Source organism: Capricornis sumatraensis, chromosome 7 (assembly GCF_032405125.1).
Source record: "Capricornis sumatraensis isolate serow.1 chromosome 7, serow.2, whole genome shotgun sequence".
NCBI classification, from domain to species: Eukaryota; Metazoa; Chordata; class Mammalia; order Artiodactyla; family Bovidae; genus Capricornis; species Capricornis sumatraensis.
Window position 1 is genome coordinate 22,511,251 of NC_091075.1, and position 12,743 is coordinate 22,523,993.

Sequence of the window (12,743 nt, forward strand, 5' to 3'; positions counted from 1 at the left end):
GTAGAATGGGAAAGACTAGAGATCTCTTCAAGAAAATTAGAGATACCAAGGGAACATGTCATGCAGAGATGGGCACAATAAAGGACAGAAACTGTATGGACCTAACAAGAAGCAGAAGATATTAAGAAGAGGTGTCAAGAATACACAGAAGAACTGTACAAAAAAGATCTTAACGACCCAGATAATCACGATGGTGTGATCACTCACTTAGAGCCAGACATCCTGGAGTGTGAAGTCAAGTGGGCCGTAGGAAGCATCACCACGAACAAAGCTAGTGGAGGTGATGGAATACCAGCTAAGCTATTTCAAATCCTGAAAGATGATGCTGTGAAAGTGCTGCACTCAGGATGACAGCAAATTTGGAAAACTCAGCAGTGGCCACAGGACTAGAAAAGGTCAGTTTTCATTCCAATCCCAAAGAAGGACAATCCCAAAGAATGTTCAAACTACCACGCAGTTGCATTCATTTCACATGCTAGCAAGGTAATACTCAAAATCTTTCAAATAGGCTTCAAGAGTACATGAACTGAGAACTTCCAGATGTACAAGCTGGATTTAGAGAAGACAGAAGAACGAGAGATCAAATTGCCAATGTTTGTTGGATTATAGAAACAGCTAGGGAATTCCAAAAAAACATCTACTTCTGTTTTCTTGACTATGCTAAAGCCTTTGGCTGTGTGGATCACAACAAACTGGAAAATTCTTAAAGTGATAGGAATACCAGGCCACTTTACCTGCCTCCTGAGAAACTTGTATGCAGGTAAAGAAGCAACAGTTAGAACTGGACATGGAACAACAGACTGATTCCAAATTGGTTGAGAGTACATCAAAGTTGTATATTGTCACTCTGCTTATTTAACTTATATGGAAACTATATCATGTGAAATGCAGGGCTGGATGAAGCTCAAGCTGGAATCAAGATTAAGGTGAAGGTGAAGTTGCTCAGTCGTGTCCTACTCTTTGCAACCCCGTGGACTGTAACCTACTAGGCTTCTCCGTCCATGGGATTCTCCAGGCAAGAATACTGGAGTGGATTGCCATTTCCTTCTCCAGGGGATCTTGCTGACCTAGGGATCGAACCCAGGTCTCCTGCATTGGAGGCAGACGCTTTAACCTCTGAGCCACCAGGGAAGCCAGGAGAAATATCAATAACTTCACATATCCAGATGACACCACCCTTATGGCAGAAAGCAAAGAGGAACTGAAGAGCCTGTTGATGAAGGTGAAAGAGGAGAGTGAAAACGCTGCCTTAAAACTCAACATTCAGAAAACTAAGATCATGGCATCCAGTCCCATCACTTCATGGCGTATAGTGGGGAAGAAATGGAAACAGTGACAGACTTTATTTTCTTGGGCTCCAAAATCACTGTGGATGGTGACTGTAGCCATGAAATTAAAAGATGCTTGCTCTTGGAAGAAAGGCTATGACAAATCTAGACAGCCTGTTAAAAAGCAGAGACATCACTTTGCTGACAAAGGTCCGTATAGTCAAAGCCACAGTTTTTCCAGTAGTCATGTACAAATGTGAAAGTTGGACCGTAAAGAAGTGTGAGTGCTGAAAAATTGATGCTTTTGAACTGTTGTGTTGGAGAAGACTCTTGAGGGCCCTTTGGACTGCAAGGAAATCAGACCACTCAATCCTTAAGTAAATCAACCCTGAATACTCTTTGGAAGGACTCATGGTGACGCTGAAGCTCCAGTACTTTGACTATGCGATGTAACGAGTTGACTCATTTTAAAAGACACTGATGCTGGAAAAGATTGAAGGCAGGATGAGAAGGGGACTACAGAGGATGAGATGGTTGGATGACATCACCGATTCAATGGACATGAGTCTGAACAAACTCTGAAAGATAGTGAAGGACAGGGAAGCATGGCATGCTGCTGTCCATGAGGTCACAGAGAGTCGAACAAAACTGAGCAACTGAACAACAACAACATCTAAGTACATTGATTTTTCAATAAACTTACTTACATTAAAAGTAAAATAACTATATTAGCAAAAAAGTTCAGTAACTTGTAAAATCATTAATTCATATGTATTTTTCAGAGATAAAAGCATGTGAAGTTATAGATTTCCCTCTGAGTATCTTTGGCTGCATCCCATGGACAAGGTTTTAAGGGATTGCAGGGGTAATAATTAATATTTGTTAAGAATTATTCCATATTTTTAATATATTATTTATTAAAAATCATCACAAGCTTTATGTCTTTTTCTCCACTTTGTTTTTGAAAAGATGAAGTAATGTATTTTTCCGAAATAACACAAGATATGAGTGCTAGAACTAAAATTTGAACTTAGTACTCTCTGATTCCAAACAGAATGTTTTTCCTGGTTTACCTTATTTCTTCTTGCAAACTTTTTGAATATTCTTACTGTCATTATTTTCTGAATATTCTAAGTGAGAGTTTGGTTTTCTTTTGTACCAAAGTTATTTATTAATAAGTAAGTGTTTGTTTGTTTTTGATATTCACTATTTATATTAAAAATTGGGGGGACTGGGTATGGCTCTAATTTGGTGGTCAAGAAAGTTATTTAAATTATTTTAAAATTGTTATTGTAGTTGTTGTTCAGTCACTAAGTCGTGTTCAGTCTTTGCAACCCCAGGGACTGCAGCATGCCAAGCTTCCCTGTCCTTCACTATCTCCTGGAGTTTGCTCAAACTCATGTCCATTGAATTGGTAATGCCATCCAACCATCGCATCCTCTGTCGCTCCCTTCTCCTTAAATTAATTTAAAATACATAATATTAATTAATTAAAACGTTTTTTAATAATAAATGGATGTGTTGTGGTTTTCTCATGATTAAAGTTTCTTAATTTTTTTGTTTTTGTTAAATAATTACTTTTAAAGTTCATTGTGTCCTCATAGGTTAGATATTCCACTCACGCTGTCTCTCTCTCTTATGGTTCATGAGCTGTAGGTATAAAATGAATCTTATCACAATTTTTTACTTCATTTATGTCATCACTATTTGCTTATTTGGCAAAAATAGAGCATTAAAGTATGTTTAAGTCTGAAATTTGGGTAAAATGGAAATCTTGACAAACATATGTATTTAGAAACTACTCCTGTTATAAGAGAAGGTATTTTTTTTTATAATAAAGATTAGAAAGAAAGTCAATTATCAAGCCTTTTTTTTTTTTTCCTGAGAGCACAGTTTGTGATATTCAGTTACATTTAAAAACAAATCAATTGGTTTATACTGAAAAGAAACTTGATAACATATTGAAAGGTATACAATATCCCCAATGAAGGGATAAGATAAAGTCATAAAGATTACTTTTAAAAAGTGAGAAGTATCATGATCCTCTCGTGTCTATAGAAATAAAGTGGTAGGTTTTAACTAAGATATTTTAGCTTAATTTCTTTGCTTTTATAAATTTCTAATTCAAAATTAGTTAAGACAAACCAAATTAAATTAAAAAACTCTGGATTAAAAAAAATTAACTTAAAATTTTGTTAGATTGCATCATTATTTCTGTTTTGCTTTTTCAGTTCAGTCCAGTCACTCAGTCGTGTCTGGCTCTTTGCGACCCCATGAATTGCAGCACACCAGGCCTCCCTGTCCATCACCAACTCCCGCAGTTCACTCAAACTCACGTCCATCGAGTCGGTGATGCCATCCAGCGATCTCTTTACCTAGCATTTAATAAAGAAATTTATAATATTTCCAATCAATTTATATAGAACTGTCAGTTCAGTTCAGTTCAGTCGCTCAGTCGTGTCTGACTTTTTGTGACCCCATGGACTGCAGCATGCCAGGCTTCTCTGTCCATCACCAACTCCTGAAGCCTTCTCAAACTCATGTCCATCCCGTCAGTGATGCCATCCAACCATCTCATTCTCTGTTGTCCCCTTGTCCTCCCGCCTTCAGTCTTTTCCAGCATCAGGGTCTTTTCCAATGAGTCGGTTCTTCACATCAGGTGGCCAAAGTATTGGAGTTTCACCTTCAGCATCAGTCCTTCCTATGAATATTTAGTACTGATTTCCTTTAGGATTGACTGGTTCACTTTCCTTGCAGTTCAGGGGGCTCTCTAAGAGTCTTCTCCAACACCACAGTTCAAAAGCATCAATTCTTTGGCTCTCAGATTTCTTTATAGTCAGGTTTCACATCCATACAAGACTGCGGGGAAAACCATAGCTTTGACTAGACGGACCTTTGCTGGTGAAGTAATGTCTCTGCTTTTTAATATGCTGTCTAGGTTGGTCATAGCTTTTCTTCCAAGGAGCAAGTGTCTTTTAATTTCATGGCTGAAGTCACCATCTGCAGTGATTTTGGAGCCCCCCAAAATAAAGTCTCTTACCGTTTCCATTGTTTGCCCATCTATTTGCCATGAAGTGATTGGACTGGATGCTATGATCTTAGTTTTCTGAATGTTGAGTTTTAAGCCAACTTTTTCACTCTCCTCTTTCACTTTCATCAAGAGGCTCTTTAGTTCTTCACTTTCTGCCGTAAGGGTGGTGTAATCATATATTTTTAGTTTTAATATAAAAATTCCATTAGGGAGATTCCATATCATCTGTTAATTAAACTTTCAAATTTGGAAATAGCTCGTTTATAGTGTAAATCATGGCTATACACTATTAGTCAGAACTTAAGACACCTATTATGAAAATTTTTAAAAACAGGGTGATATCTATTTAGGTGACTGCTTTTAGCTGTGTTATAATTTGAATTGCTACTTAATGTTACAGACTAGTCCATTTTAGCTCTTTGATTCTTTAAATATTATGTAAGTCTGATTTTTACTGGGTTTTGTTATTTTTTGTTTTTTCTTAGTTCTGCTTTCTAAAATTAATCCAAAACTGATGATCTGTCACCGCCTTCCTACAGTTACAATTATCAAAGCCCTCCCTCATCATATTTCACCTGGATGCACACTCAGTAGCCTCCTGTTGGGTCTCCTGCTTCCCCTTCTTCCTCTCCACAGTCTTTTCCCTAAAAGACAATTAGAATTCTTCCTGAAAACACACACTCCTCTGCCCAGAATCCTGTATGGTGTCTCATCCCAAAGTCAGGCCTGCAGCGTGACCCGCAGCGTGACCCCTGGAGTCCTGCGCTGCTGCTTCTCTCATCTCGCCTCCTAACACTCTCAACTCTGCTCCAATACAGGGCTTTCTCACTGTCTTAGGCATTCAGTGCACACTCATACCTCAGAATACTGGTACCCAGTCTTCCTCCCAGGACTACTTTTCTGGATGTTTGAGTGAGTTACTCCCACACTTCATCTAAGAATGTACTAAAATACTTTTTGTTAGAAGCTGTCCTTGACCTCTCATATCTAAAATCCTCTCCCTACCTCGTTTGTAGAGTGACTGACATACATAATTGTAGATTTTTACATCTTTGTCTCATCTTGAACTTACCCAGGCCTACTTTGACAGCAGATGTTTTTAACAGTCTCTTTTGTTGATTTCTTTCAAAAATATTCACAGTAGTTTTATAGAAACAAAATCTCATTTTTGTACTGATAAAGTCACTGCCTTATATAACATTTTATTAAATTTCATAATTGTAACACTAGACATCATTGGCATAAATATTTGGAAATGAATACACCTGATGCTTGGCAAAGCTAAACTTTAACTCGTGGGAGCAAAGTGCAGGCTTCATTCTAGGGCTATCTGTTAGACTCAGCAGACAGACTACTGTCAACATCAGGCAGAATGTGCTGCGGAAGTAGAGAGTCTTTGTTAATCGTCCAGGGAATTGATTGAGTAGATCTCAATTGAAAGAGGTTGATTTGTAGTTAAAAAGAGAACCGAAATAAGCTTAGCTTGATTATATAAAGGAGCGCTTCTAGAGTATTCTTTTATTTTTGGATTAGTTCATCTTGAAAATAAATTATATAATTATTTATACTAGAAACTTTCATATAAAAGTAATTCCAAGAGTGGAGGTGGATGACCACTAGAGAATTGCTGCTTTTCTTACCATGCACATATATTTTTAAAATCTCTGAAGATGGCGAATAGTGATGGTTGTGCAACACCGTGGATGTACTTAATGCCACTGAAACAAACGCTCAAAAATGGTAAATTTTATGTTATGGATATTTTACCATAATAAAACCAAAATAAAAATACATCTATACTTAAAGATAATATAAATAAACCTGTGACATATTATTAATGTGCAATATAGAAGAAAAGCTAGGATTCATGGAATTAGACTTGTATTTGTATAATACTAGCACCATGAATGAGTTGAAAGCATTTTACCCAGATTTTACATTTTCTTAGCTATAGTTTTCTTACATATAATGCAAATTTACTTACTCTTCACAGCTCTCAGGAGTTTTATGAGGAATAAATGAGGTTATTTATATAAAAATCTTTAAGAAACTGTAAATCAGTTTATAGACTTAGGTGGAATTTTTCATATTTTTGAAAGAGTAATTCATTGAACTCACTTAGTATTTTATGTAAAGTCTTGGCTGGAGGCATTTGCTATTGAGGTTTTAAAATGTTTAAATTACTTATTTTAAATGTTTTGGGTTTTTTTGAAAATGCAGCTGTTTTTGCTCCGGGGTGTAATTAATTGATGGAAAAGTTTGGCTTATATTTGGAGAGTTATACTTCTTATTGGCATTATTAAATGTTCAGGTTTTTTGTTATTGATGTCATTTCTTAACAGATCCCCTTTATAACTTCTGAAGGGAAAGCCTTGCAAACTGAGGTAGATACTGAACAGCTTAGCTTTTCCTTTCTTATTTGAAGTCAATGTGTTAAAAAGCAGTTGTAAAAAAAATAAGGTTTATGCAGTGGGACAAAAAATGGCAGATTGGGCAAGGCATAATGATACCGTGAGTCAGATTTGTGTGTTAGTCGCTCAGTCACGTCCGACTCTTTGCGACCCCATGGACTGTAGCCCACCAGGCTCCTTTGTCCATGGGATTCTCCAGGCAAGAATAAGTAATAGAAAATTATTCATTTTGGACATTGATTAAAGTGCATTTCTGGTTGCTCACCTTCCATAGACTAAAAGATATTTTTTTCCTGTTAGTAAGAAAACAGTGATTTGGAGGAGCTCAGTTAATTTACAGAGATTTTTCTGTTTTTGTGCAAAAATAGAGATAGAATGTAGGAAAATGGTCAATACAAACTCACTTTGGCAGGAACTTTTTTGTAAGAAAAAGGGAAAAAAATCAGAATTTAATTAGGTGAAACCTATTGAATGTTCTATTGGGGGCATAACAAAGAACTCTGTGACCTAGTATACAGTGTACAATACTAAAACAATGTGATCTTAATCTTTGGAATTCACTGTTTTAAACATCTTCTGTCAATTAATATGTACTCATTCTGATTAATAGAGCTGGTGTAGTCTGTGTTCAGTTTCAAGGAATTCTTTTTCCTCTTAGTTAGTTGTACCATTTCTGCAGTTTGCTTCAGAATTATTTTTGATAATGTGGCCCATTGACATATTTTAAAAATTGTGCCTAAAGGCACAATACTCATTCATTTGCCATAGTCTCTGCCATTCCTGTGGTTTCTGCCTTACTACACTTATTTCACTTATGTGAAACATCTGGCCTTTAGAGACATGTCACTCTTGCTCAATTTTTACATAAAGGCACAAGGCAAGCATAAAAAGGAAAAGGATCATTTCTGTCTGTTCAACCCATACCTTTTCCCATCATGCCGAGTGAGTGGGGATTCCCACAAGGCTTGGATGAGCAGATCTGAAACGGAGTGATTGTTAAATTATCCCTATGCATGGTGTCATCTCCTAGTTTTAGTTATAGCTTTCTAATTTTTCAAGTGCTATTAGTGTGTCATTTGCCATAACATATTGTGAATAAAGGACTACGCTGAATTTCTGTTGAGCCACAGTCTAATGGAGGTAAAGGCTTCCAGTTTTATCTAGATATTTCTCATACTTTTTTTCCCAAGGCATGCAAGAATTTTTATGCTGTTCTTTTTTTTTTGTTGAACAAAGCAAAATAAATTAGTGGGATATAAAGATAAGAGCTGATGAGCATGCCACTAATGGAGAAAAGGGGGTCTTTTCACAGAGTTGGTTTTTTCCCCCCATCCCATCTACATTGGATGTCAATCAAAACATACCATTGGCCGTTCAGTTTTTTAAAAAATGCAGTATGCTTGTGCACATCACCTACATACACCAGTTGCTTCATGTACAATAAAGGAATGGGGAAGGGGGAAATGAAAGAATAGAGAAACTATATTATAGTAGTCAGAATGTGTTGGAACCAAATTATAGTTTTCTAGTTGAAAATGTCTTCTTGATCTGGGGGAACAGAATTCTGAAGTAAAGTGTGAAAGTGAAAGTCACTTGCTCAGTCCTGTCTGACTCTGTGAACCGATGGACTATACAGTCCATGGAATTCTCTAGGCCAGAATACTGGAGTGGGTTGCCTTTCCCTTCTCCGGGAGATATTCCCAACCCAGGGATTGAACCCAGGTCTCCTGCATTGCAGGCAGATTCCTTACCAGCTGAGCTGCTGCTGCTGCTGCTGCTGCTGCTGCTGCTGTCGCTTCAGTCGTGTCCGACTCTGTGCGACCCCATAGACGGCAGCCCACCAGGCTCCCCCGTCCCTGGGATTCTCCAGGCAAAAACACTGGAGTGGGTTGCCATTTCCTTCTCCAATGCATGAAAGTGAAAAGTGAAAGGGAAGTCGCTCAGTTGTGTCCGACTCGTAGCGACCCCATGGACTGCAGCCTACCAGGCTCCTCTATACATGGGATTTTCCAGGCAAGAGGACTGGAGTGGGGTGCCCCGCTACCAGGAGTAAAGTATAAAGTTCCCTTTTTAGCTGACACCTCCTGTCTGCTGCTGAAATGCATTAATGGTATCTGCATCTTCCAACTGGGCAGGTATGTCTGTCTCCTTGATCGGATGCCCATCAAACTGGGATCTGATCTGTCTCCTTGACAAACCCTGTTCACAATAGGCTTTCATTAGCTTACTAAGTGGTGTATGCCTCTTAATTTTAAACTACACCACAGAACCAACCTGCCCCACCAATTTCAAATTAATATGATCGTTGTTCTCAGTCTTGACTCATGCTTGGGGTTTTTCGTCCACGATGGCAAGCACTGGGAGCATCCTCAGCCCCGCCTCACGAGAGAGGTACCAGGTCCGCACAGAACAAGCACACAGGCAGCATGAGGAACTGCAGAAGGAGCCGGCAGCGCTGGAGGAGGGAGAGGGCTTGTGCCTCTCAGGCTTTTTGAACTGATACCTTTGGAAATGATACATTTCTTGGGGGCCTCTTTTGCTGGAGGAGGGTCTATTACTAATGCAGTAATGTTTCCAATTATATTAATATTTTAATGAATGTCCTCAAAATGGAATGGTTAAGGTGTTTACATGGTAATAGCACTTGAAGATAAACCCTATAAACCATTATTAATTTGAAATGAAAAACTCTGAACCATTCGTGTATCATTCTGTTTAAAATTGCCCTGACCACATTCTCTTTCTTACTCTGATTTATTTTTCTTCATCAGACTTTTCACCCCTTAAATTTTGTATTTGTTTCTTTATTTGTTGTCTATCTCTTACTTCTGTGTAATATTGTGGGCAGGGACTTGTTTCTGATTACTGTTCTGTTTCGTGGTTTACAACAGTGTCTGATATATAATGAGAAACTTACTAAATACTTGATGCAGGGGTCCACGCAGCCCTCTCATGCAGCTGCCGTGTCTTCTATTATGGGTATGCCCTCCCCAGCCTACCTTCAGTGTCTTCCAGCTTAGTACGTTTGGAATACAGATCCTGATGTAACTCTTCCTACTCTAAACCCTGCATTGTCTTCAGAATGACAGCTGTCCTAAGTATATCTCACTTTAACGCAACTTGCTGTTTATCTGCCTGTTCAGTTTTGGTTTTAATTAAAACTTTGATCTCCTTGAGGAAAAGATCTTTGTTGCCTTCACCAACTTATCCCCTATCCCTAACATGGTATCTGAAGGTGCTCAACAAATGTTTGTACAATAAAGGTCTAGTAGTTTACCTATGAAAAAAATGGAAGTTCAGAGGTGATATGATACATGCTGGTGGTTATGCTGCTGGTGAGCAGCAGAATGGGACTAACTCCCTCACTCCAATGCTCTGCCACTTAGAGGAGTGGATTTCTATTTTCAATGAAAAGTATTTTTGTTTCTTCACTTGCAGATATTGAGGATGTTAAGAAATACAAACCTGGCTACTTAGAAGCTACGCTTAATTGGTTTAGATTTTATAAGATACCAGAGGGAAAACCGGAAAACCAGTTTGCTTTTAATGGAGAATTCAAGAACAAGGTGAAGTTGATCATCTTTATTTTAAAATGTACCTGTGATATTTGTACCACATTTCTTTCACTTTGGGGGATTTCTGATGTGAATATTTGTGGATAGTATGATAATAAAAGTACTGTTTACTGACTTTCATGTTTAAGGACATAATTTTTATTTTTAAAAAAGTTTTAGGAGCTCTAAGTAAATCAGTAAGACTGATAAATACCTGTATCCATCCATTTACCTATCAATATCTCCTTCATCTGAGGAAATAAAAGATTTCCATGATCAGTCTAACTCTGTAAATTGTAAATGAAGAAAAATCTTTCATTTTACTCTTCTGGAGAGGAGGGAGTTACTTACCATTAATGCAAATCCAAAGGGGCTTCCCTCCTAAGTGTTCATTCTATCATGACTGAATTCAGCTACTTAACAGTTAAGAAAGTATTCGAATTGTCTTACTGTCAGAGGGTTTTTATATTAGAAAACCACAAAGCTACCAATAAGCGGCTCCAATACGACACAAATGGAGAAAATGGACCAGAATTAAAGTCTAAAACTATTAGACTACTTCTTTTATTTATTTATTTTGGCTACTTTTAAACGTATTGCCACTATGCAAGTTTCACATTATAAACCAGCCTTTAAGTGGGTACTAATAAATACAGTGTGTTTTGTAAGTAAAGTAAGCCATGGTCATCAAAACTTCAAAATTACAGTAAGTATTTTGTTATATAAGAGCTTATTGCTGAACCCAGTATTTTTAAAAAGGTTTATTAACCCTTAAGATCTTGAGGGCTTTGTCTAGGATTTATTAAATATGGATATAAAACTACTAGGCTGTGATCTCTCACATAAAAATAAAATACTAAAAATTTCTAAAATAAATTATTTTTTTCTTTTTCCTCTAATATATGTGTTGTATTTTATGTTTGAAACAATACACATTTCAAACCTATGTGTACCTTTGTGGCCCCTTATTGCCTTGGGGTTGGACTGCCAAGTCATTCCATGAATTTATAAAAGAATGAGGTAGTTTGAGAATTTGGGGGGTTTGATTTCGACAAACATTAATTTTTTTCTGAATGAAGACTGGGTCATTTATGCATCCCTTTAGAAAATAATCACTATATGCATTGCTTTTTATCACTGCTGTTTAATATATTGAGCCTAGTGCAGGAAAATTGAATTATATATCTTCAACATGGTTGAAAAGATGGCTCTAGGCTGTAATCTAGATTTTTTTTCTTTCATGCTGACTGCTTAAAGCAGGTACTGGAATCTGTTTTAATAATCAAAATTATCTGAATAATATAGTTAAAAATCTTTCCATGTATTTTCCAAATAATAAATTGACTTTTTGTCACATACTTTAGGATTCTCCCCTACACCACCTCACCAAGCATTAAGCCGTCTCCTTCATCTCAGGCAACAGCAGACCTGAGGGAAAGTTTTCTTCTCAGAAGTACATGTGCCATCATATTCTTCACATCATAATGTGTTTAGTTGTCGCTGAAAAAGAGAGGAGCTAGTAGGACTTAGTTAATACATAAGGGCTCTGCTTAAAGAAATTTAGCAGCATTTGGGGGAAAAATAAAAATGTTCTTCTTTGAAAAAATAAAGCAAGTTTTCGTTAAGTGGTCTTACTAGATATGTGTCTATTGGTGAGTTTTCATTTTTAGACACTATATGAATTCACGCTAAGAAAAAGATTTTTAAAATGTTGAGGTTTATTACCTTCAGACAGTGGATAGCCTAAAATGATTATTCAGTTAAACTACTTGCAGCATTGTTGATGATGAAATTATTAAGTTTGTGCTTATGTACAATCTAGATAGTAAGCTAATTGGTTTACATGAAACAATCTTATTTGTTCTTTCAGCAACGCTATGATTTAAATCAGGGGTTGGCAACTTTTTCTTTTTCTGTAAGAGCAGATAGGAAATATTTTAGACCTGCAGGCCGTGTGTTCTCTGTCACAGCTACTCAGCTCTTCCTTTGTAGCACTAATGCAGTCAGGGGCCATGCACAAATGCATGGATGGACATGGCTGTGCTCAGTAAAACTTTATTTACAAAATCACGTGGCAGGCTGGGTTTGACCCAAAGGCCCAAGTGTGCCAGCTCCTGATTCAGTTGATTTTCATTACATTCCATCTTAAAGAAGAAATTGAAACAATAAGATTGAATGATCTGCACAAAGTCACACAGCTGGTAAATAAGGATGGAACTTATACTTAGGTTTGCCTGACTTCAGAGCTCATGTTCTTAATAATTAACTGTCATTCTATGACTAGTTCCAAGTTATTATTAATAGTATAATGATGTGATTGCTATGTCTGTTTTTGGTTTTTAACCAGGCTTTTGCTCTTGAAGTCATTAAATCTACTCACGAATGTTGGAAAGCCTTGCTTATGGACAAGTGTGATGGTGGGGCTATAAATTGGTAAGAATTTATCTTTTCTATGTAGTGTTAATTTTTATTATTAATT

At 37.1% G+C, this 12,743-nt stretch overlaps 1 protein-coding gene and 1 pseudogene across 2 annotated transcripts in view; one reads left to right on the forward strand and one right to left on the reverse strand.

The window, feature by feature from the left end:
• The window catches only part of PPA2 (inorganic pyrophosphatase 2), a 98,691-nt gene that overhangs the window by 57,961 nt on the left and 27,987 nt on the right, over positions 1 to 12,743 (forward strand). For both annotated transcript variants that reach the window (XM_068975178.1, XM_068975179.1), the window contains 2 exons: positions 10,149 to 10,276; positions 12,612 to 12,697. In XM_068975178.1, coding sequence (XP_068831279.1) covers positions 10,149 to 10,276; positions 12,612 to 12,697 — 214 coding nt within the window. The remainder of the gene's footprint in view (positions 1 to 10,148; positions 10,277 to 12,611; positions 12,698 to 12,743) is intronic.
• Positions 8,781 to 9,230, reverse strand: LOC138082204 (small ubiquitin-related modifier 2 pseudogene; annotated as a pseudogene).